We start from the raw sequence: 22692 nt of genomic DNA on the forward strand, positions 1-22692 counted from the left end.
AAATGCAGCATTGGTAAAGTGGGGAATCAAAATACTTCATTTACAATAACAGAATACCGCAGTTATGAAAAAAACATTTTAATTTCATTCTAAAATCACCTTAACTATGTTCACACAAGATTTAAACCTCAAAACAAAGAAACAAATTATTTTATTGGCATTTCTACTGTGAACAGCTTGTGGCAGGCAGCATTAGAAGCCCAGAGGAGCTCTGCTGGGCCCTGCAGTGTGGAGACCCAGTCAGCTGGTCCAGTAGGGTCTATGCCCTCTGGTCTCAGTCTATGAGAAGCAGCAGCAGGTATATATTGCCCCCAACCATCTCCCAAAACCACTGAGGGCTCCCGCCCCTCAAGCAATCAGCATGCACGTGGCCTCGACAGACACGCACACCATTCACATCGTGCAGAAATAAAAACGACAGAGGAAATAAACATGTTTCTAAATTAACATAAGGTTAAATACAGACAAAATGTTTTTAATGTGTGCCAGAGGTCGCTCACAATAACATCAAAATAATTTACATTGAACAAAATGATGAGCGCCTAAAATTAGTCTACTTGGTGGTCTAGTTGCCATTTCCTTGGTAATTGGAAGACTAACACATATCAGTGAATCAGGAGGAAATGGCAGAGGCTGAGTTCCTATAAAGCAAAGGGGGTGGAGCAGCAGTAAGAGGAGTTTCCACAGGGATGCACACTGTGGCATTCTGGGAAAACAGCATAAATGTCAGCAAATTTAAAAAATGACCGCTTTATAGAATCAGAGATACAGAGGTCATTCAAATGTTGAGTGTGAACTACATATCAATTTGCCAAAGATGATAAACTGCAGTTTGGATTAAAGAAGATAAAGAACCTGGAAGAAAACTGAAAGTGAGTTTGTTGTTGTAGATACTCTTGGCTTTATACTCACAGTCTCTAAAGTGGGTGGGTGGGACGAGCATCGCTCTAGCCTGGTAAAATTTCAAATGTGGAGAATTTGAACCAGGTACATGTTCACAGATGGGTCAGGTAGTCTCTTGCTAGTCTGCATAACAGAGGGGGAGAGCGAGAAACCAAGTGCTAGAGGGAGATGAGGAGAAAAAGTGTCGCAGAGAAGAGAGGAAACAGAAAGACATTTCTTTCCCCCTGGCTACACAGCTCTACCCTGATCGTGCACCCATGTCTGGAACATTTCCATTAAATTGATTTGTCGGTATGGTATTTTTTTTTATTTAATTGAATAGCTTTTGCACTTCCCTTTAAACTTCACAGTACAATAAACTACAGTGCACAATATGATTTCTGAGCCACTCTTTCCCCTAGAGCTCAGATGGGAGGACGAAAGAGGGCGTGTGAAACGCACTGCTCTGGTGACGTCGTCGAGTCAACGTGGGGCCCCACGCCAGACAGGGTCCCCTGGCCGGGCCAAGCTACACTGCGGCAGGCAGGCAGGCCAGCCAGCTAACTGGGACGGGCCTCAGATGGGCCTCAGTCCTGCCCCGGGTCCTTGACCGGGCCCCCATCCAGGTAGATCTTAAGGGCCTTCTCCTTACGAGGTGAGTAACTGACCCGTTGGCCAGTCTTCAGCAGCCGGCTGCTCTCCTTCTTCATCAGCTCATTGCGTTCATCTTCCGACTGTTCCATAGGCTCCTCTGTGCTGTCCCTGAAACACCAGAGCACAAGCTGTGAGACTTTCTGCAGAATATACCTATATTGAACCAAATATCTGCAGTTTTCCCTGAACATGAGGGGTTTACCTGTAGAAGACCACAGCACCATCATCACAGATGTACAGAGGCCACACATTCAGAGTGGACACTTTAGGGTTCCAGTCCAGATCCTGATGGATCTCCAAAACCGAGATATCACAAGGAAATGTTCCACGCCCCTGCAGGAGACAATCAGGATGCCAGTCAGTAAACTGGGAAACATTTCAGGAAATTAAGTGGAGTGAATCAATGTAAGAGCAAAAAATAAATCCTTACAGTGTCAAAAACGGTTTACCTACCTTGGCAAACTCCAGGTTTTCAAGAGGAATACCACTTATTTCACTGAGCTGGAGAGAGAGAATTGATGTCACAAATGGCCTTTTAATATTAATTTAGCATGCCCTATAATTTACCTTGCAACATCTACTTATGCATCTCAAAGTCTAGAGGCTGATGTTATATACTGCGATGTGAAAAGTTACAGTGCATCTCACTACTCCCAAGTGGTGCATCAGACCCAGTGATGTTGCTGGGAGCAGCACTTAGTGGGTAAGACAATCCCAGTGCTGCCTTGCAATCCAGTGTGTATGTGGCCTCAGACATGTACAAGGCCTGGCACCGACATTCAGTATGTGAATACACACACACCTTTTCCTTGAGTTCCTCCACACTGCTGCTCTCCAGAACCACTTCCTGGAAGGGCTCCAGCTTCATCTGGGCGGGGGTCCAGCGGCGGGTGAGCACAGCCAGCTGGGACATGGACTTCATCTTCTCCGGTCCTGGAAAGGGGCAGGAGAGGAGGGTTGGGGCTGGCTGAGCACACACACCCACTTTCTCTGTCTGCCTCTCTTTCGCTCTCTCACAAGTGATACTCATTCAGAGGAGAGACAATTCAGTTCTACAGGTTTTTTTCCCTTTTACAGAAGTAATTATGTTAAATCTTCCTCTAAAACCATTTTTACGTGACCTAATATAGGCGTTTGATATAAAAGCAGTAATATATCTGAGTGTAAGTTTGTCTCTATTCAGGCTATGATGACCATGAGGCGATTTACAAATGGCTCTGAAGAGAGTAGTCGAAACAATAGCAAACCAGTATTACCATCTAGAACCTCCAGAAAGACCTCCCAGTTACTGGAGATGTTGATGTCCTCCTCATAGACGTGGTAGTCCAGAAACACTGTCCCTGGGTTCTTCCACGTCTTCTTCCTGAGACGGAACCTGACCCCACACACAATTAGGATTCAACAACACTTCTAGCAATAAGCATCAGCTGTGAGTCAGTGCTTTAAAAGGTCACTCACAGTACCCATCCATAAGAGAACAAAGGTGCCCATGATATTTTGAAGTGAGAGGATCTACAGCAGGTAGCCTAACGGTTAAGAGCATTTGTCCAGTAACCGAAAGGTCACTGGTTTGAATCCCCGCGCTGACTAGGTGAAAAATCTGGTGATGTGCCTTTGAGCAAGGCACTTACACCTGGTAAATTACTGGAGACTTTGACATTCTGATTGTATCACCACAAAGACAACTGTGGAACCTTTTACAGTCAAGTAGTCAGTGCCAACAAATGCTTTCATAAGAAAATATGTAGGTAAGGGATTCAAGTGTATAAAAGTTGATGTATGGTTGGATGTGTGCCCATACATTCATGTGCATTAGATTGTGTACATAGATCATCTTAGATATGCAGATTAGATGTTTTTAAGTGTGTACGGTGGAACCCACTTGTCGATGTTGAGGTCCAGCTTGCATTGGTCTTTCAGCTGAGGCATTAGCTCCTCTTTGGACTGTTTCACAGTCATGCCCTTAGCAAACACTGTGTCCACAAGGAACTTACAGGGCTGGGGAGGAGAGACACACACACACACTTAAGCATGAAACACAATGACATATACAACTGTCACATAATACACCCTGGTGACAAATCCATCAGTGACACACCTACAGGCTGCTGTTAAGTGAGGAAATTGCACAACACCGAATAACAATCACTTCTGTGTCTGAAGAAACATCAGCACATCCCGGTCCTTACCTCTGCATCATTCACTAGTAGCTGGTACACTTTCACCCGATACTCGCCCTTCTTCAGTGCTCTGCCTAATCGAATGGTTATCTGTAAGAAGACCAAGAGGAGCGTCATGGATCAGATAGATAGATATATATATATATACATAAATAGATAGATATGTTTATATATATATAAACATATCTATCTATCTATCTATATATTTACAAACACACACACCATTATCTTTTGAGAAGAGTCATGGTGTTTTGAAAGGGGCAGATAGTGAGATGCTACGGACCTTGTTGTCGTCAGAGAAGGAGGAGAGGGTCTCGTTGAGCCGTACACTCTCAAACTCCTGGTTGTTGGCGTAGACGCGGAACACTTTGAACTGGGTAGAGGTGACCCCCACGAAAGGCTCCAGGTTCTGTTTGAATGCTGACAGAGTTATCCTCTTATCCACGTGGACCAGTACACCTGACAGGCAAACAGGCACCAAAACATACATTTCAATTAGTTGGAACAAACTAATCATATAACAGTAAATAAATACTACATGTGGATTTTGTTCTAAGACCATCTAAACCAGTGTTTCTTAACCCCCAAGGTGTTGCTCACCGGTCTGTCAGATAACTGACATGAGTGCTTATCTTAAATGAACCCATTCACATTTTATAATTTAAATGAAATAAAAACCTTAAAAAATTACTTCAGCATATGCATTTTGAAACACACTTAAAAATTAAATTGTTTAAAAGCATATAGTATTGATATTTAAGCCAAAATATATAATTCATGACTCAACTCAATGTTGTTTGTGAACTACAGCCATTTCTGTATCGTACTATATTTATTCTTTGGACAAGTGTTGCTGTTTTTTTGTTGTCAACACCCACCACCTAGAGTATATACAATACACTCTGATTTAATGGAGATTGGAGAGTCATTGTACAGCGTTCTCCCGCTCTCAGATCTTAAACTTCAAATCTTACTTTACAGCGCAAGCCAATCCAATGTAAGTCAATGGAGAGTGAGGCCTGCTACATCATTCTCCCTCTCTCTCACAAGCAGGGGGACACACATACCACAGACATACACACACATGCAGGTGTGCATGGATGTCTCATGGTAGGGTATGGAAACTGTAATATTTGAGCACTTTCTGACCTCTTCTACCATGGACAAACATGTATGGAATGTGTCCTTCAAATCAAAATGTTTTAAATTCATATGAACGATCCACACTTATTTACAAAATAACAATTTTACAGTTCCCACAAACTAAACTTTCAAATAAACCAGTTAGGACATCAGACTAAACAAGATTAGCTTCAAAGACCTGCATTTGTAAATACATTTAGAACAGTTGGACTTTCCCACCAGCTGTTTGAGCGGGCGCATGGGTGTGCAAGCGTGTGAATGTCTGTGGTGTGTACACATGTGAGATTGTGAGAGAAAGAGGGAGTGGTGCGTCACTTGAGTGGGTTGAGTCACTAACGTGATCTTCCTGTCCGGGTTGCCCCCCCCCCCGGTTTGTGCCGTGGCGGAGATCTTCGTGGGCTATACTCGGCCTTGTCTCAGGATGGTAAGTTGGTGGTTGAAGATCTCCCTCTAGTGGTGTGTGGGCTGTGCTTTGGCAAAGTGGGTGTGGTTATATGCCTGCTGCTGAGCCAGTTTCAACTGTTCTGCCTGCTGCTATGGAACCCTGACCTGTTCACCGGACGTACTACCTGACACAGACCTGCTGTTTTCAACTCTCTAGAGACAGCAGGAGCGGTAGAGATACTCTGAATGATCGGCTATGAAAAGCCAACTGTCATTTACTCCTGAGGTGCTGACCTGTTGCACCCTCGACAACTACCGTGATTATTATTATTATTAGATCCTGCTGGTCATCTATGAACATTTGAACAGCTTGGCCATGTTCTGTTATAATCTCCACCCAGCACAGTCAGAAGAGGACTGGCCACCCCTCATAGCCTGGTTCCTCTCTAGGTTTCTTCCTAGGTTCTGGTCTTTCTAGGGAGTTTTTCCTAGCCACCGTGCTTCTACACCTGCATTGATTGCTGTTTGGGGTTTTAGGCTGGGTTTCTGTAGAGCACTTTGTGACATCAGCTGATGTAAGAAGGGCTTAATAAATACATTTGATTGAATGTTGTAGCAGGCCTCACTCTCCATTGACCTGCATTGGATTTGCTTATAATCTAGGAGTGAGTGGATTTCTTTAGAGATATCTCCTACACACACACTATATATACCAAAAAAATATTAAGATTTGATCATTTGAACATGTATTTACAGGACTTGATTAATGAAATGTGTAAAAAACTAACCCCATTTGTCCAAAGATTAAATATAGTACAATATCAAACTCTCACATTGTAGACAAACTCTTCAGATATGTCCATCAGTAAACTCAGATAACATGTCTGCCAAAGGAAATGATACCCATTCATCTCTAATGAAAATGTTAGGGGAGGGAGACTATAGTTTCCCGAGCCCCATTACAGAAAAGGTTGAGAAACACTTTGTACAATCGAAATCATTGCTGAGTACAGAATCATCATCATACAGAGAGAAGACGTACATTTCTGGCCTCCTTCCCCAGAGCCGTCCTCCTGTGCATATGGCTCTGCTCTGAAGTAGAGGTAATAGGATTCTGCCTTGCTCTTCCCGTTCTCGTCATACTCGCTGTCCGTGCCACTGTCCTCCTCGGCTGTGTCCCACGTCTCTTTCTTGCCCTCGTTGGCCTTGGAGCGGCGGCTGCTGGTTATGCTGTGTGAGTCCAGGCCGTTGGCCAGCTGGATGGGGCCGCTGTCAGCGTTGCACAGCGTGTCACTGCTGTGGCTGGAGCTCAGGATGTCACTGTCCACTGAGCTTGTGCTGCGGTCGTTGTTCACCTCAGAGTCTGAGCGCTCCTCCCCAGGGAACTGGGTTTCCGGGTCAGAGTAGGCCCCCCCGCTGGCCGCCCGGATCCGGTTCTCCAGCTCTCGGTTGTCGACTGCAACAACAGCAGATACGGAGGAGGAGTCTGGTTCCTGAGAGGGTGAGGGGGACTCGATGTGCTCGAAGTCGCTGGTGTCTGAGCTCTTCTGGCTGTCACTGGTGCTGGAGCCCTGCTGCTGCTGGAGGGACAGGTTCTTCAGCTTCTCTGTGCTCTCCTCCAGGATGGCCTCTACGGAATTCCTGTTGCCCTTTGACCCCTCAGAGCACTCCTCAGTGTCGCCACCAACTTTTTGGCAAATAGTTCGGTTGGTGCCGGGGGATTGCACAGGCAGCGAGACAAACAGGCGGATTGTGTTCCCATGGCGATCCAGTAGTTTCCACAAGAGGGAATCAGTGAAGGTGACCTGGTGATCTGGGGATTCAGAGCTTTCCACAAAAACCTAAGAGAAACCAGAGAATGGACAAATTAGATGTGTGTTACATCTGAGATTAAAGCACTGCTGAAAAATGTTTACAGATACACAACATTAAACACAGCAGACCCAAGCTGGAAAGGACAATAAAGTGGAGTGCGACCTTGTTGCTCCTGAAGAAACCCTCTGCTTTCAGTGTCTTGTTGGGCACGTAGAGAAGCCGAAGGTCATTATAGCAGCGCTCCAGGACGACACGCATGGTTTCAGCTGAGAGCTCTGTGGCCTTTTAACAATACAATACACACACCGGAGAGATAATTCACCAAAGATCCCAAAACAAATACGGGCAGATTTTATGGTCTTACAAGTATAGACTGTATCAGGCTGGATTAGACTAGATAGAAATGAAGAATTAAAGAGGAGTGTCTGAACTAACTTACCTGTGCAATGAGCTGCTTGAACTCAGTGATTGACTGGTTTAGATAGGCCCTGATGCTGACGGGAGGGGCGATAGTGTCCGTCTTCAGATCCACCACGTGAACCTTCACCATCACCTCTACAGAGACACACACAAACAACTCACTTCTGAAAAGGCTAAAATAGTTGCTAGTTATAGTATTATATTTTAAGTCTTGAATATGTTTTACTGACCTCCAGGTTTGTATGGCTGGAAGACTTGTTCAGCTCTGCGGGTCTCCAGCAGCAGGTCAAACATGTAGGACGACTTGACCCCGCCCAGCAGCAGCCCCATGGGGGTGTCGTCCTCGCCCTCGTACGAACGCTCCAGGTACTCATGGAACTCATCGTACTTGACCAGGCGACAGCAGTCCAGCGGGACCACCCCATCCAGTTCCATGAGCTAGGGGGCAGAATGGGTGGCAAAGACACACACACACATCCAATTGCTAATAGACACATAAGAGAATGTTTTGAGGCTTCTCTTGGCCATTGCGACCCCCATTTTAATCTTAGAACCATGTCTATCCTTGGACCACTCTTTTTTGTCACCCCGACCGCTGGCTGGTATGCATTGCAGCTGCTGAGTGAGATTAGCTTTCAATGCTTTCCTCCGCGTTTAGCTTCCACTCTGACGTACCTTGTAGGCCATCTCTGTTGCCTCTCTGAGCGTCTTGTCCTTGTGCACTTCCAGCTTGTTCTCCATCATAGCCATCATCTTCACCGGATGCATGCAGAACAGCTTGATCTGACAGAGAAATACAGAGCAATTAACAACAATACAACCGCTGTGAAAAACAACAGAACATTCAGTCAAATGACCGACACCGTTGCCCATGGGAAAGTCCACAGGAGGAGGATGTACCTTGCAGGTATTGCGCTCGATCTCCCTCTGTCTTTTCTCCTGCTCCTCAGACTCCTTCTCCCTCTGGACCAGATGCTTTATGTGCTCAGGGAAGTCATCACAATCCAGATACTCTGCAGTGGTAACAACACGGCCCATCAGTCAAGAGATCACCATAACTAACTGGGGGTCTAAGTCATTGAGAGAGACTTGGAAAGTAGAACCTACTAGGATTGTTATACCCACATATGTAACTTAATACAGTTTAACAGTCATTTTAGAAATGTAAAAGCAAAGTTGATAATGGAACTAGACTTGATTAATACGTTTCCCTTACTTGCATTCCTTGAGGGGTCTTTCAACCTATAAATCAGCATATACGCATTCGTAGAGCTGTTGGAACAGAAAAACATCTTATTAAATGCAAATGGAGTAAAGGAAAATGAGTAGCCAAATAGAGTTCCATCTTCCTTTCCAAACACATGAAAGAACAGTGCATTACGTAAAAGCTCAGTTATCAACAGGGCTTTGTCCTAGCCTGAATAACAACCCTCTTGTTTTTCTCCCAGGGAGACTTCAATAAAATGTAGCACTCTAAGTAAAAAAGCCCCGGTTCATCCCTATTAAAGCTTCCTCTGGTATTGAACGTTGCGGTGTGTGAAGTGAACAGATACTGCTAATGTTCTGGCCATGTAGGCATGCATTAGTAGGTACATACAATGAGATTGTAAGAAGGGAGAGCCAGGCATGGGAGTGAGATGTGTTCAGGGACATATTGATTTCAGATCAATCCAGAGATTGACAGAGACAGGAGCTCCACTGACCTGGCAAAGGCACTGGAGTAATAGCCTCTGCTCCCCGAGGACCCTCCATATGTTTTCCTGATGTCTTCCTGGGTGATCTATAGAAGGACACACACACAGGACAACCACCATTGTGTTTCTGACAACTGTCAATAGAATGTTACAATGACAGGCGTCAATTTCTTAAGTCTATTTAAAGCGTAGGTCGAGTTGTTTTGTCTAGTATTACATGCATAGTAAACATAAGTTATTTGAAGACTGAGAATAACCTTGCTGACGTGCTGGTCGTTGAAACTGTACCACTGGCCATCGCTGAAGGACTTAATGCAGGCATAGTAGTGGCCACCTGCAGCGCTGCCCGAATGGACCATGACCGAGAACAGCTCAAAGGTCAATGAACTCTGGAGACGAGACAGGGGCAGGAGAGACAATTAGCTAACAATTAAATCTAATGACAGCAGATTGCACTACATGCAAACAGACCAGGATGGGCTATAAGACACAGAGTACGGATGCTAGAGTGTAAGGACGGTTTGTGTGGTATTACATAGTGTTGAGGCTGGGTACCTTTGGCTTCAGGACCCTCTCAGTACTGCTGGCGCTGTCCAGGCAGATGCCCTCATCAACACCGTCGTCTGCCGAGAAGTCGTTGCTCATCTGGTCACTGTGGCAACTGCCTTCATTCTCTGCCCCGCTGTCAGTGCAGCTCTCCGTTTGAGGAGATTTCTATGAGAGCGGACATTGATCAAAAACAAAGAGCAGGATGGAAAGAGAGAGAAAGCAGACAGAGCTCAGGTATCAGTTACACTCATGAATTAATGATGACATTGAAATGACTAAATACATGAAACATAATCGAAAATCTAATTTGAGTGGACCTGAACGCCTGGCACTATTCCACCCTGGGCCTGATATCATTATTCTATCTAGACTATAAAACACATAGGAGGCCACACTGGGCTGGAGTGTCTCACCTCGTCCTCCACGTCGATGAAAGGACCCATGTCCAGCTCCTCAGGGAAGGACATGCGGTCGTTGAGTTTGATGCGGTGCATAGTGGTGTAGTCAAAGTCAAAACGCTTCAGCTGCAAAGTCAACAGGTAGGGAAAGTGCAGAAACCTCAGCCCCTGTGGAGGGAGGACAAAGGGCATGGGTCAGAACACAAATGGCCAGACCAGTGACGACCTTCACTCAACATCCTCCCCAATCAGTTCTCCCATGACCCAAAGGGAAGTGTGGTCTTAACATCAACAAGATCACTAGTCTGTATACTCACCTTACGGGCATCACATTTTTTCTTGCAGCGCTCACAGAAATACTGGTTGGCCCCGTCCAGAGTCTCTGGCTGGACGAAGGCCTGCAGAGCCTCCTCCTGTTTCAGTGAGTCACAAAGGCACTGTATCAGTAACAACTCTAACCACATCTACGTCACATTACACTGTCTTACTATTAAAAGTCTTAGGAAAATGGAGGAGCATACAGCAGGGTCCGTGTCTGCGTGGTGAACACAAATGACCATCATAGCTTTGATCTCCTCACACACTTGGATTAATACTTCTATAGTCATGAAGAAGGGTAGAGACATAAGAGATGGTGGCAGAGAGACACGCACCACGCTGCCATAAGCCTGGCTGGCCCCAAAGGGTCTGATGACCAGAGGGATGTCCAGGTAGGTGTCGATCCTCCAGCTCTCATAGCCACACTCCAGACAGCGCACATAGTCCTTCAGCTTCCCCTGGTATAGCTGGTTAATCAGGTCAGCCTGAGGGGGGACACAACACCAGGGAGTCAGGCCCGAGCAGTCAACACTCACATGTATCTCTCAGAACTCTGAAACATGCTCTTCACTGCTCACGCAGTACATACTACTCACACAACCTCAACTCTATGCCAGCGCAATAATAACGTAAACTCCCCAAAGACAATGACCTGGCTCCTCTCCAAGAGTCAACACATTTCACTAAATATGTGACTGCAACAGCAGGCCCATTACCTGTTAAATAGGGCCTTATGCAGTCAGAGACCAATTGGTCCAAGTGTTGGATGTTAATGGAAAACTGGAGATTAGCTGTGGGGTCCCACAGGGGAGCGACCTTGGTCCACTGCTCTTCCTACTGTACATTAACGATGTGAAATCAGCCTGCTCTTGTAAATTGTTTTTGTACACAGATGACTCTTCTCAATTGGTTTCCCAAAAGAACAAAGCCTGAGAGATCCTTAGTGCAATATTACTAAATGGCTTTGACAAACATTCTCTGCATCTTAGAAAAACATAATTAATTTTATTTGGTTCCAGAGTAACGCTTGCAAGGTTCCCTGGTTTTAGTGTCAAAGTGGGAAACTCAGAGGTTACACCAAAAACATCAAATTCACACCCAAGGTGATCGGTACCAGACCTGTGAGATTTAACAAAAATAAACCCCAAAATGTCATTCTTAGCTAGACCTCAAAATGGCTTGATATTGACACCCTGAAGAGTCTGGCAGGTAAGCTAGTTCAGTGTCACTGATTATGTGTGCTCATCATGGTTCACCAGCAGCCACAAACATCTAAACAATAATTTAGGAATTAAACACTTTTGATTCTAAAGAACAAGCCACAGACTAGCTGAAACAAGCTTGTTAGAATTTTATTTTAACTCTACCGGCCCTCGTACTCATCTGGGGGTCCAGCATTTTAAGCAGCTAGGCTGGCTGTGTGTGTAAAAATGAATTGTATTAATTGAACTTGGTCTGGTAAGGTCCACAGAATTATCACTGACTCGGTCCTCACGTACTTATCCAATTGTTTATTTTGTTAGAGACGCCCACCAGCATAATACCTGTGCCAGAGACTCAAATAATCACCTTTTTAAAATGTAAGAGTATATCAGGTAAGAACCCTTTTTTATATTCCGGCACTGTTGAGTGGAACTACCACAGCAACAATAACATCAAATAAAATGTAAAAAGTTGGCTAATGATTTAAAAGTAGAAAACATTTTCACGTCTGTATAGCTGGAATGATTCTACCCTGAGTGTACAAAACATTAAAAACATCTGCTCTTTCCCTGACCAGGTGAAAGCAATGATCCCTTATTGATGTCACTTGTGAAATCCACTTCTTCAAAATCAGTGTAGATAAAAGGGAGGAGACAGGTAAAACAAGGATTTTTAAGCCTTGAGACATGGACTGTGTGTGTGCACAGAGGGTGTATAGAGGGCGTATAGGCAAGACAATAAATGTAAGTGCAGTTGAATGAGGTATGGTACTAGGTGCACAGATTTATGTCAAGAACTGCAATGCTGCTGGGTTTTTCACACTCAACAGTTTCTCATGTATATCAAGAATGGTCCACCACCCAAAGGACAGTCAGCCAACTTGACAACTGTGAGAAGCACTGGAGTCAACATGGGCCAGCATCCCTGTGGAACGAGTTTGACAACTTGTAGAGTCCATGACCCGATGAATTGAGGCTGTTCTGAGGGTAAAAGTGGGTGCAACTCAATACTAGGAAGGCATTCTTAATATTCTGTACACTCGGTGCATGTCAACACCCCCCCCCCAAAATAAAACCAATTGGGACCACAGAAATAAATCTGACTTTATTGTGCAATCCCAATCACGTTTTTTGTATGCATATAATATGTCATTTGTTATATGACAAAATCAAACAGACAGTTGAAGAAAACAATAATAGAAATTCAAATAAGTACCGTAAGTGGAGAAAACTGCTGCTGGGGACACAAATATAGCAAATATCAAAATGGGACTTTGATTAACCACAATGATAATGCAGAGCATTCTTTACAAATACAGCTAAATGCAGGAGCTCACGTGCACAAGCCTAGTGCTTCTATCCACAGTGAAGTAAGTGTATACGGTTTATACCAAACTCCTGAGATCAGAAAAAAGCTAACCCTCAGCCTTACTGGCACTTTCTCCCCTTCCTACAGATGGCCCTTTGATCTGGGCCTTGGGGAGGCCCCTCATTGGCTCCCTGGATTAGTGTTTAGACAAGTGTCAGGGTTAACTTTTCTTTCATACCTGCTCTGTCTGCTTCCATTTCTGCTCCAGGGCATCAAACATGACCCTACACAGCTCCTGGACATCATGCTGCTGCCAGGCTACAAAACACAGATACGCAGACACCGCAGAAGAGAAAACACACACAGATCAGTTAAGACACAGCGAACTGTGTGACAAAACACACAGTACCCCTTCCCCACACTCTTCCAGTTCCTTCATCAAAACATCAGAAGAGGTTGAGCCTGGGCCACTCCTGGTTACAGGGAGGGTGCCTGGCGGGGGTTGTCTAGAAGTAGCAGTGTGACAGCCCACCTTCGCTGCTGTCCCAGCCGAAGCTGCGGGTCACGTCGGTGGTCTCGATGGCCCTCTTCTTACTGGTCTGCAGCAGCAAAAACAGCCTCTGTAGCTGGTAAGGGATGCTGGTGACCGGGTCTTCCTCCGACTCCTCAAATTCCCAGCTGGAGGGAACAGTGGACAAGCAGAACATAGTTTTAGGACAACACTCTTCCCATTAAATACAGTTGTTTAGTAAAACAATCACAAAGAGCTTCATGAGAACAGGTACTTACTTGTACAGTGCATTTCTGAACTCCGGGGTCATAAACAGAGTTTGTAGAAGGCTGTTCAAATAGCAGGTCATGGCCTGGTTCACCAAACCCACATATCCTGCAGAGAGGGCGAAAGACATGAAATTAAATGTTATTTGTCACATGCACCAAATACAACAGTGGAATGCTGACTCACAAGCCCTTAACCAACAATAATCAGATAAGTAAAGAAATAAAACAAATCATTAAAACGCAGAAGTAAAATAACAATAGTGAGGCTATATACAGGGGGTACTGGTACAGAGTCAATGTGCAGGAGCTACGGTTAGTCGAGGTAATATGTACATGTAGGTAGAGTTAGTGACTGCATAGATAAACAGAGTAGCAGCAGCGTAAGGGTGGGGGGGGGGGGGGGGGGATTAGCTATTCAGGAGTCATATGGCTTGGGGGTAGAAGCTGTTAAGAAATATTTTGGACCTAGACTTGGCGCTCCAGTACCACTTGCAGTGCGGTAGCAGAGAGAACAGTCTATGACTAGGGTGGCTGGAGTCTGACCATTTTTAGGGCCTTCCTCTGACACCGCCTGGTATTGAGGTCATGGATGGCAAGAAGCTTGGCCCCAGTGATATACTAGGCCGTGCACACTACCCTCTGTAGTGCCTTCCAGTCGGAGGCCAAGCAGTTGCCATACCAGGCAGTGATGCAACCACGGTGCAGCTGTAGAACTTTGAGGATCTGAGGACCCATGCCAAATTCTTAGCTTAGTGATGAGCTTTGAGGGCACTAAGGTGTTGAATGCTGAGCTGTAGTCAATTAATAGCATTCTCACATGTGTTCCTTTTGTCTAGCTGGGGAAGGGCAGTGTGAAGTGCAATAGAGATTGCATCTATGGATCCACTATCTATGGATCTGCTGAGATGGTATGCAAATTGGAATGGGTCCAGGGTTTCTGGGATAATAGAGTTGATGTGAGCCATGACCAGCCTTTCAAAGCACTTCATGGCTACAGACGTGAGTGCTAAGGCTCAGAAGTCATTTAGGTAGGTTACCTTAGTGTTCTTGGGCACAGGGACTATGGTGGTTTGCTTGAAACATGTTGGTATTACAGACTCAGACAGGGAGAGGCTGAAAATGTCAGTGAAGGCACTTGCCAGTTTGTCAGCGCCTGCTCAGAATACACGTCCTTGTAATCCGTCTGGCCCTGCGGCCTTGTGAATGTTGATCTGTTTGAAGGTCTTACATCAGCTGCGGAAAGCGTGAGCACAGTCTTCCGGAACAGCTGATGCTCTCATGCATGTTTCAGTGTTACTTGCCTCGAAGCGAGCATAGAAGTAATTTAGCTCATCTGGTAGGCTTGTGTCACTGGGTAGCTCGTGGCTGTGCTTCCCTTTGTAGTCTAATAGTTTGCAAGCCCTGCCACATCCGACGAGCATCGGAGCCGGTGTAGTATGATTTAATCTTAGTCCTGAATTGACGCTTTGATGATTCGATGAAGGGCATAGCGGGATTTCTCATAAGCTTCCGGGTTATAGTCCCGCTCCTTGATAGCGGCAGCTCTACCCTTTAGCTCAGTGCGGGTTTTGCCTGTAATCAATGGCTTCTGGTTGGGGTATGTACGTACAGTCACTGTGGGGACGACGTCATCAATGGACTTATTGATGAAGCCAGTGACTGATGTGGCGTACTCCTCAATGCCATCGGAAGAATCCTGGAACATATTCCAGTCTGTGCTAGCAAAACAGTCCTGTAGCTTAGCATCTGCTTCATTAAGTGAGTGGTCAGGGGGGTTACGTAAAAGGAAGTGAGGTCAAGTCTATGCTGTTGACAGAGGGTGTACCTGTGTCAGACTTGTTGAGGATGGAGGAGTAGGAATAGCTGGGGCTGCTGTAGTCGCTGCTGCAGCCCACCGTGCCATCTCTGGGCAGCGGGCCGATGAAGCGCTCCTGGGAGCTGTCATCCAGACCACTGCTGCCCGCTGTCCCCGACTCATCCTACACAAAGGAGAATTAAGCTTCAGCTTATAGGTACCACTAGTCTACCAAGAACGAACTGCATGCAATCCCTCCTCCAGGGGAATGCCTTAGGCATGCTGGTATTCATTAAAACCATTAACTTAATTTTATCTTCCCCACTCACTCACCGACGCAATCTGAGGCTGTTCTCCGTCCTTGTCTGTGAGCTGGAGGAAGTTCCTCTTCCCGGGCTCGAACCCAGACTCAGTGAGGGACATCTCACTGCTGGGATCCAGCGACCCCTAGGGGAGAACATAAAAATAAAAATAAACACCCTTCAGTTTGGACAGGCAGGTCTGAGCATGAAAAAATAATTGCAGACGCAAACAAAATAAAACTAGGATTTGAGAGAAAAATATCAGTAGATCCCCACAATACAACCCAACATAATCAACCTGTCAAATCAAATTGGTTCCCATTCAATTCAGAATGAGAATCCTCTCCATGTTGATCAGTCAAAAGATGAGCTTTTAGGACCAGCTGGGGGAGCATGCTATGAAGCAGCAGTGTTTACCCCTGTTATGTTGGCTGGAGGAGAGGGAGGGAGGAGAATGAGGGGAAGAGTAGCCAGCTATGGAAATAGAGCTTAATCCACTGACCTACTCGTGAGATAACCCCAGCCTCAGATTACTTCCGGGACAGGAAAGATAGACTGGCGTACATTCAAACAAAGCCATTTACACCCGATGGGGAGGATCCAAACAGCACCATTTCAAGCCGTTGGTCATTGAGTGCAGCTCAGTAGAACAGCTGACATACAGTAGACAGTGTAGCCATGTGTGGAGGAGCAAACAACGACGGACGTGTTGGAGGAGTTTGGTCTATGTAAACCCCCCAATCAGGATCCAATGAAGGGACCTGGGATCATAACGTTGTCTTAGGACACAGACTCACCATGTCCCCGGTCTTGCCCCATGCCAGGTCAAAGGTGCCGTTCACATAGCTCGCCTTGTGGGCCACATCCTCAAAGAGTTTGGAGAGAGTAGTGGAGGCTGGCAGGTTGAGGGTGAGCCTCTCGTTGACCGTCTTAGCATTGGTAGTGTCCTGGACTATGCACAGCACTCTGGGCTCCTCTGACGCATTCTCTATCTGTAGGATACAGGACACATACAAACACCTTGAGCGCAGATCACACATCTCCATTCAGTTTTCTACTTCATGACAAAATATTAAAACAAAACGTTATCAGCAGCTTATTTGCATGCATTCAGGGAGCTGAGCGATTTGACTACAGTCAGTGGTTAGGGCATTCTCATACTCACACATGAATGTCATAACTAGAGGTCGACCGATTAATCGGAATGGCCGATTAATTAGGGCCGATTTCAAGTTTTCATAACAATCGGAAATCGTTATTTTTGGGCGGCAAATTTGCAGATTTTTTTTATTTAACTAGGCAAGTCAGTTAAGAACACATTCTTATTTTCAATGACGGCCTAGGAACGGTGGGTTAACTGCCTTGTTCAGGGGCAGAACGACAGATTTTCACCTTGTCAGCTCGGGGGATCCAATATTGCACCCTTACAGTTAACGAGTCCAACGCAATAACGACCTACCTCTCTCTCGTTGCACTCCACAAGGAGACTGCCTGTTACGCGAATGCAGTAAGCCAAGGTAAGTTGCTAGCTAGTATTAAACGTATCTTATAAAAAAGAATCATAATCACTAGTTAACTACACATGGTTGATGATATTACTAGATATTATCTAGCGTGTCCTGCGTTGCGTATAATCTGACTGAGCATTCAAGCATCTAAGTATTGAGCAGTGGTAGACAGAAGCAGGCGAGTAAACATTCATTCAAACAGCACTTTTGTGCGTTTTGCCAGCAGCTCTTCGTTGTGCATCAAGCATTGCACGGTTTATGACTTCAAGCCTATCAACTCCCGAGATGAGGCTGGTGTAACGAAATGAAATGGCTGGCTCTTTAGCGCGCGCTAATAGCGTTTCAAATGTCACTCGCTCTGAGCCTGTGGTTGTTTCCCTTGCTCTGCATGGGTAACGCTGCTTCGAGGGTGGTTGTTGTCATTGTGCTTCTGGTTCGAGCCCAGGGAGGAGCGAGGAGAGGGACGGAAGCTATACTGTTACACTGGCAATACTAAAGTGCCTATAAGAACATTCAATAGTCAAAGGTTAATGAAATGCAAATGGTAGAAAGGGAAATAGTCCTATAACTACAACCTAAAACTTCTTACCTGGGAATATTGAAGACTCATGTTAAAAGGAACCATCATATGTTCTCATGTTCTGAGCAAGGAACTTACACATTAGCTTTCTTACATGGCACATATTGCACTTTCACCTCCAACACTTTGTTTTTACATTATTTAAACCAAATTGAAAATGTTTCATTATTTATTTGAGGCTAAATTGATTTTATTGATGTATTATATTACGTTAAAATAAGTGTTCATTCAGTATTGTTGTAATTGTCATTATTACAAATAAAAATTGTCCGATTAATCGGTATCGGCTTTTTTTGTCCTCCAATAAATCGGTATCGGCATTGAAAAATCATAGTCGGTCGAGACCTCTAGCTTATTGTGACCTTTAATTGTCCACAATTCTAATCCATGTGTGTGGTGTGTTGACATTTGTCAAATGTTTTCCTAATCCAAGAACCTTTTGTATTTTCCTAAAGGATTAAAATGGGTCATCCCCCAAACAAAAATTCCTATGGTCAGTTTATTTAACCTACATGCGTAGCCTGTGTGTCATGTTGGGCTGGTGTTACTACCATTTTGGTGAACAAAACTGGCCCTCACTCAATCAGCCCTCTGTTCTAGTTAATATTTTGTTATGGTCTAGGCACAGTGACCAGCTGGTAGTAGGTTGGCTAAACATTCAGGACCGTAAAAACCGGAGGCTCCATGCAGTCATCAGCAAACCCAACACAGTAAGCTGCACACAGTCACTCCACTCGACTAGGAGGGACTACCTGAGAGAACCTCTTCTTCATCTCATTGAAAATACTCTGCCTGCAACTCCAAAACATACCCTAATGGACACATAGGGAGGAGGGGTGAAAAACACATAAAAGATTAAAACAGTGCAAACAGCTGTTACCGAGAAGGGAAACAGTTATGCAACATGCTAGAGTTTCTCTATGTATCCACAAGCACACCGGCTCAGACGAACTAATTTGGAATGGCATGCTTTCAATTCACTTCTAAAGACCACCAGTAATATACTGTAGGTATTATTAAAACCACAGACAGAACAAGTGACCATCCTAAAGTAACTATGTGAAGCTGGTGATCTTGGCAAAATCTGTCAGGCCGATGACAAACAAGCCGCAGATGTCAACACACACACACACACACGTGAATTATCAGATTAGGGGTATTTATAAATCACAGATAATGTTGCAAGGTGCTGACATGCAGCCGTAGGTTCAACAGAGCCCAGACAATCACACTACACAGAACAGATATGAGAATCTAGGCTAAGTGACAAACACAGTAGAATTATTACTTATCTAAAATCAGAGTTATTAGTCTGGATTTCTGTTAAATCATTATTGATCCAGTAAGGTGACCCTGAAAAACATCTTCCTGCCAACAGGGCAAATTACAGCAAACAAACACCCTGCATCAGTAGGCCTACAGCAACACTAACTCTGTTGATGAGCCTTCAGAAGGTGAGAGAACAACCTGGTCTATAGTCACTGGCTGGCAGAAAACCCTACATTTCAGCAGAACTTCAGTCTCCTTTTCAAGTCAGTCGAGTCTAAGATAAACATTTTTCTTCAATCCAGATGACAATATGGGAGAAAAAAAGTGGATCTTTACTTCCTGGTTTTACAGTAGCACCTGAGGTCTAATGACTTCCTGAAACAGATACTGAAACTTTTCTATGCATGTTGTTTCTCGAGAACTGACAATTGCATGAAGGGAAAGTAAGAGAGGGCTTGTTAACCGTAACCGGTTTGGGGATTTGGTTTTTAAAAGAACATTTAGGCCTAACGTGAGTTGTCATGGGAATTACATTGCATTAACATGCATTTGCACATCTGACAAACATTTAACATTACCCTGAAAGAAGAACCATACTAGGGACATTTTATGAAAAGTCTGAAACTTAAGTTTACCAAATCAATGAAAAACAAACATGACAATGAACGTAAATACAATAGCCCTTACACAGTATTAAATGTCCTGTTATCTCCTAGGAAAGCCTGCTCCCGAAATGGAGCTATGCAAAGGCCACCACCACAGAGGAAATTATATGAGCGTTTGAAGCTAGCTTACACAACCTTAGAGAATAAAAGAGACTTGAAGACCTTGTTGTACTTGATGAAATAGGAACAATTTTATAACAATACATCAGTAGGTGTGCATATGCCCAATGCCAGATTGAGAACTAAGTCTAACCTCAGAGGCCGAAAACACCCTCCATCCGCTGACTCATCCCACTGCACACAACTTCTGTCAAGCGCTTTAACAGAAGCTAGCAGGTGGCTCTGCAAAGTTTAAACCAACCAGTTCCCTCTGGACAACGCAATAGTAGGCTGGAGTGACTAATGTGAAGCTACTGATTCAAATACAGACTATTGCCTTCATTGGTTGGACAATAACATCTTTAAACTGAGTTTTGGTTCTGTTAAAAAAAAACTATTTCAAGTCGCCTAACCTGTTCCAGTTCAAATTGAGACAAATTAAAGAATAGTTATCTTGCTTAGTTAAGGGATAACGAAGCCGATTCTCCATTATTTTACACGACATCCAACTGAAAAACGAGTTCTAGCCATGCTCAAATGCAGAGTGACAGCAGCCCAGGCAGCAATGTGCGTAAGGTTGGAGATTGTCATCAGCATTAGGACGTGGAGCCCTGCATAGAGCTGAAATAATGGGTTCAGCCGCATGACTAGGGGGATGGAGAGAGGACCGATCGAGGCGTCGCTGAGCACAGTGGCTTGGACCTTCAGCACTGGGAACACTTGATTATTGAGAGAGGCTGTCCAAAGCAGATTAAAACTAGAGTAAATTCAATTTTAAAGAAATGTATCATCCTACTGAGGTCAACATTCCAGTCTCAGCCCTAATACCAGCCTAAACAGAGGCTCAACACTCCTTGTCTTTATCCTTGATCTGCAATTATGTTATTTCTCAGCTAGATGGATTCACATTTCGATATTAATATACGATTTGGATTGTGTGATGATTATAGTATCATTTTCAAAAGGTGGGAAATCCATTAACACAATGTCAAATGGCAATGTAATTATTTCTAATTGCAATGAAAGCAGGCAGTTCACTGACTACAGGCCTGGAACTTTTCTACAGCCCCTGGCACGATAGCTCAGCCAAAACAGTGGCCGGATTAGCTACAATAAATCTTCGTGTGGAAATTGTGGATACAAAAACAACCCTATGAAATGTAAATAAGGAGATGCTGACACAAAAACGTTTAGATTGTTAACTATTAACAGTTAGACCGTATGAAGCAAAGGAGGGTATTGTAGTATTACTAGTTAATGTTAGCTAGTTAAATTACACTGAACATATAATATTATCACAGCTAACTAATAACAAAATGTTTGTATAAGATATATCATAGTTAATTAACGTTAGCTATGAAACCAAAATGTTGTCGTTTGAGACTGATGTTTAGAAAAATATATAACCAGCTGGCTAGCTCTCGCTAACTGGCTAGCTAACGTTGACAGCAATAAGGACTCCATTGTTTACCCGATCTGAAACTAGCAAGGCAGCTAGTCATCAACAACCTCGTCCAGCTGGCTAGTTTGCCTTTGCTTTGACAAGCTAGCCAGCTACAAGATAACGTTACCAGCACCTCAAAGCAATGTCTAACGACATTATGATAAAGCTAGCCACAACAAAAAACTAGCAAATAATACTCTACAATTTTATTTTTTCCCCATGTAGCTAGCACTGTTGTCCACCAGTTTCCTAATTAAACGTTACTACGCCTTTGAGCGAAACAATCGGGTTTAAAGCTACAGTAGCTCGCTAAGGTTAGCATGCTAGCAACCTTTGCTAACTAGCTAGATGAAAGCTAACGTTAGTTAGCCAACTCGATCATTGCGGTTTTAAGCGTCAGTAGATAATGCCACCAACTACTTTTCTGTGCTAACTTCTAAAAAGTTGCTTGTATCATTGACTGTCATAAGAATTATTACTAAGGGCCCGTTGTTGCCAGAACCCCGTTCTGTAACTGGCTATGATAATCTCACCTCTTTCGGTACGAGCTGGTTCTCTTCGCTGGGCACCATTTCCATTTGTGTGACAATTTATACAGCCATCTACCCGCGCTCGATGTCAACAGGAAAACTTTACGACGGTGAACAAAAACATAATTTGTGTTTTTTCAACCCGAGGGTCTGTACAACTAAACTGAAACTAATAAAAACTTGTATGAAACTGATATAGGATAGTTTCTGTTACACCACTTAAGCACAACACACAGCAATCAATGGGGAGGAAATGGACAGCCTTCAGTTTCCCGAGATTCCAGAGAAGGTATCATCGTCACATCCTTAAACATCTCTGATGTTACTGATAACCTACGTACTTAGAGCAAGTCTGTAGGGAATGTATGTACAGGTAACTGCCAAAATTAAAGTAAACACTTGAGTAAATTACTGATATAAAGTATATTGAAAGCAGGTGCTTCCACACAGATGTGGTTCCTGAGTCCCCGTCATGCTTAGGGTAATGCATAAAAATGCTGGGCAGGCCATTATTTTGGCTGCCATGGCTAACCCCCATAGGATGACAATGCTCCTGCCACAGAGCACAAGTGGTCACTGAATGGTTTGATGAGTATGAAAACGATGTAAACCATATGCCAGGGTCATCTCAGTCACCAGATCGCAACCCAATTGAACACTTGTAGGAGATTCTGGAGTAGCGCCTGAGACAGAATTTTCCACCACCATCAACAAAACACCAAATTATGGAATTTCCCGTGGAAGAATGGTGTTGCATCCCTCCAATAGACTT

General features: G+C 44.3%; 1 protein-coding gene across 5 annotated transcripts; it reads right to left on the bottom strand.

The window, feature by feature from the left end:
- Positions 1 to 62: 62 nt before the first annotated feature.
- Positions 63 to 22266, bottom strand: usp47 (ubiquitin specific peptidase 47). 5 transcript variants are annotated; one of them, XM_036980734.1, is made up of 30 exons: positions 21924 to 22266; positions 18666 to 18725; positions 16623 to 16817; positions 15857 to 15970; positions 15554 to 15707; positions 13738 to 13834; positions 13481 to 13626; positions 13187 to 13266; positions 12856 to 12873; positions 10773 to 10922; positions 10437 to 10532; positions 10135 to 10287; positions 9728 to 9886; positions 9430 to 9561; positions 9182 to 9258; positions 8695 to 8750; positions 8379 to 8491; positions 8154 to 8261; positions 7709 to 7916; positions 7498 to 7613; positions 7221 to 7340; positions 6286 to 7084; positions 4000 to 4175; positions 3726 to 3806; positions 3419 to 3534; positions 2793 to 2911; positions 2339 to 2469; positions 1990 to 2037; positions 1739 to 1869; positions 63 to 1644 (listed from the first exon to the last, which is right to left on the bottom strand). In XM_036980734.1, exons 1-30 carry the CDS (start codon positions 21966 to 21968, stop codon positions 1470 to 1472), a joined length of 4173 nt encoding a protein of 1390 aa, XP_036836629.1. In that variant the 5' UTR covers positions 21969 to 22266; the 3' UTR covers positions 63 to 1469. The 5 variants fall into 5 exon arrangements, with proteins under 5 accessions (XP_036836629.1, XP_036836628.1, XP_036836630.1 ...); XM_036980733.1 differs by having other exon boundaries at positions 12856 to 12876; XM_036980735.1 differs by lacking the exon at positions 12856 to 12873.
- Positions 22267 to 22692: the final 426 nt, after the last annotated feature.

The sequence above is a fragment of the Oncorhynchus mykiss genome, chromosome 6 (assembly GCF_013265735.2).
Source record: "Oncorhynchus mykiss isolate Arlee chromosome 6, USDA_OmykA_1.1, whole genome shotgun sequence".
NCBI lineage: Eukaryota > Metazoa > Chordata > Actinopteri > Salmoniformes > Salmonidae > Oncorhynchus > Oncorhynchus mykiss.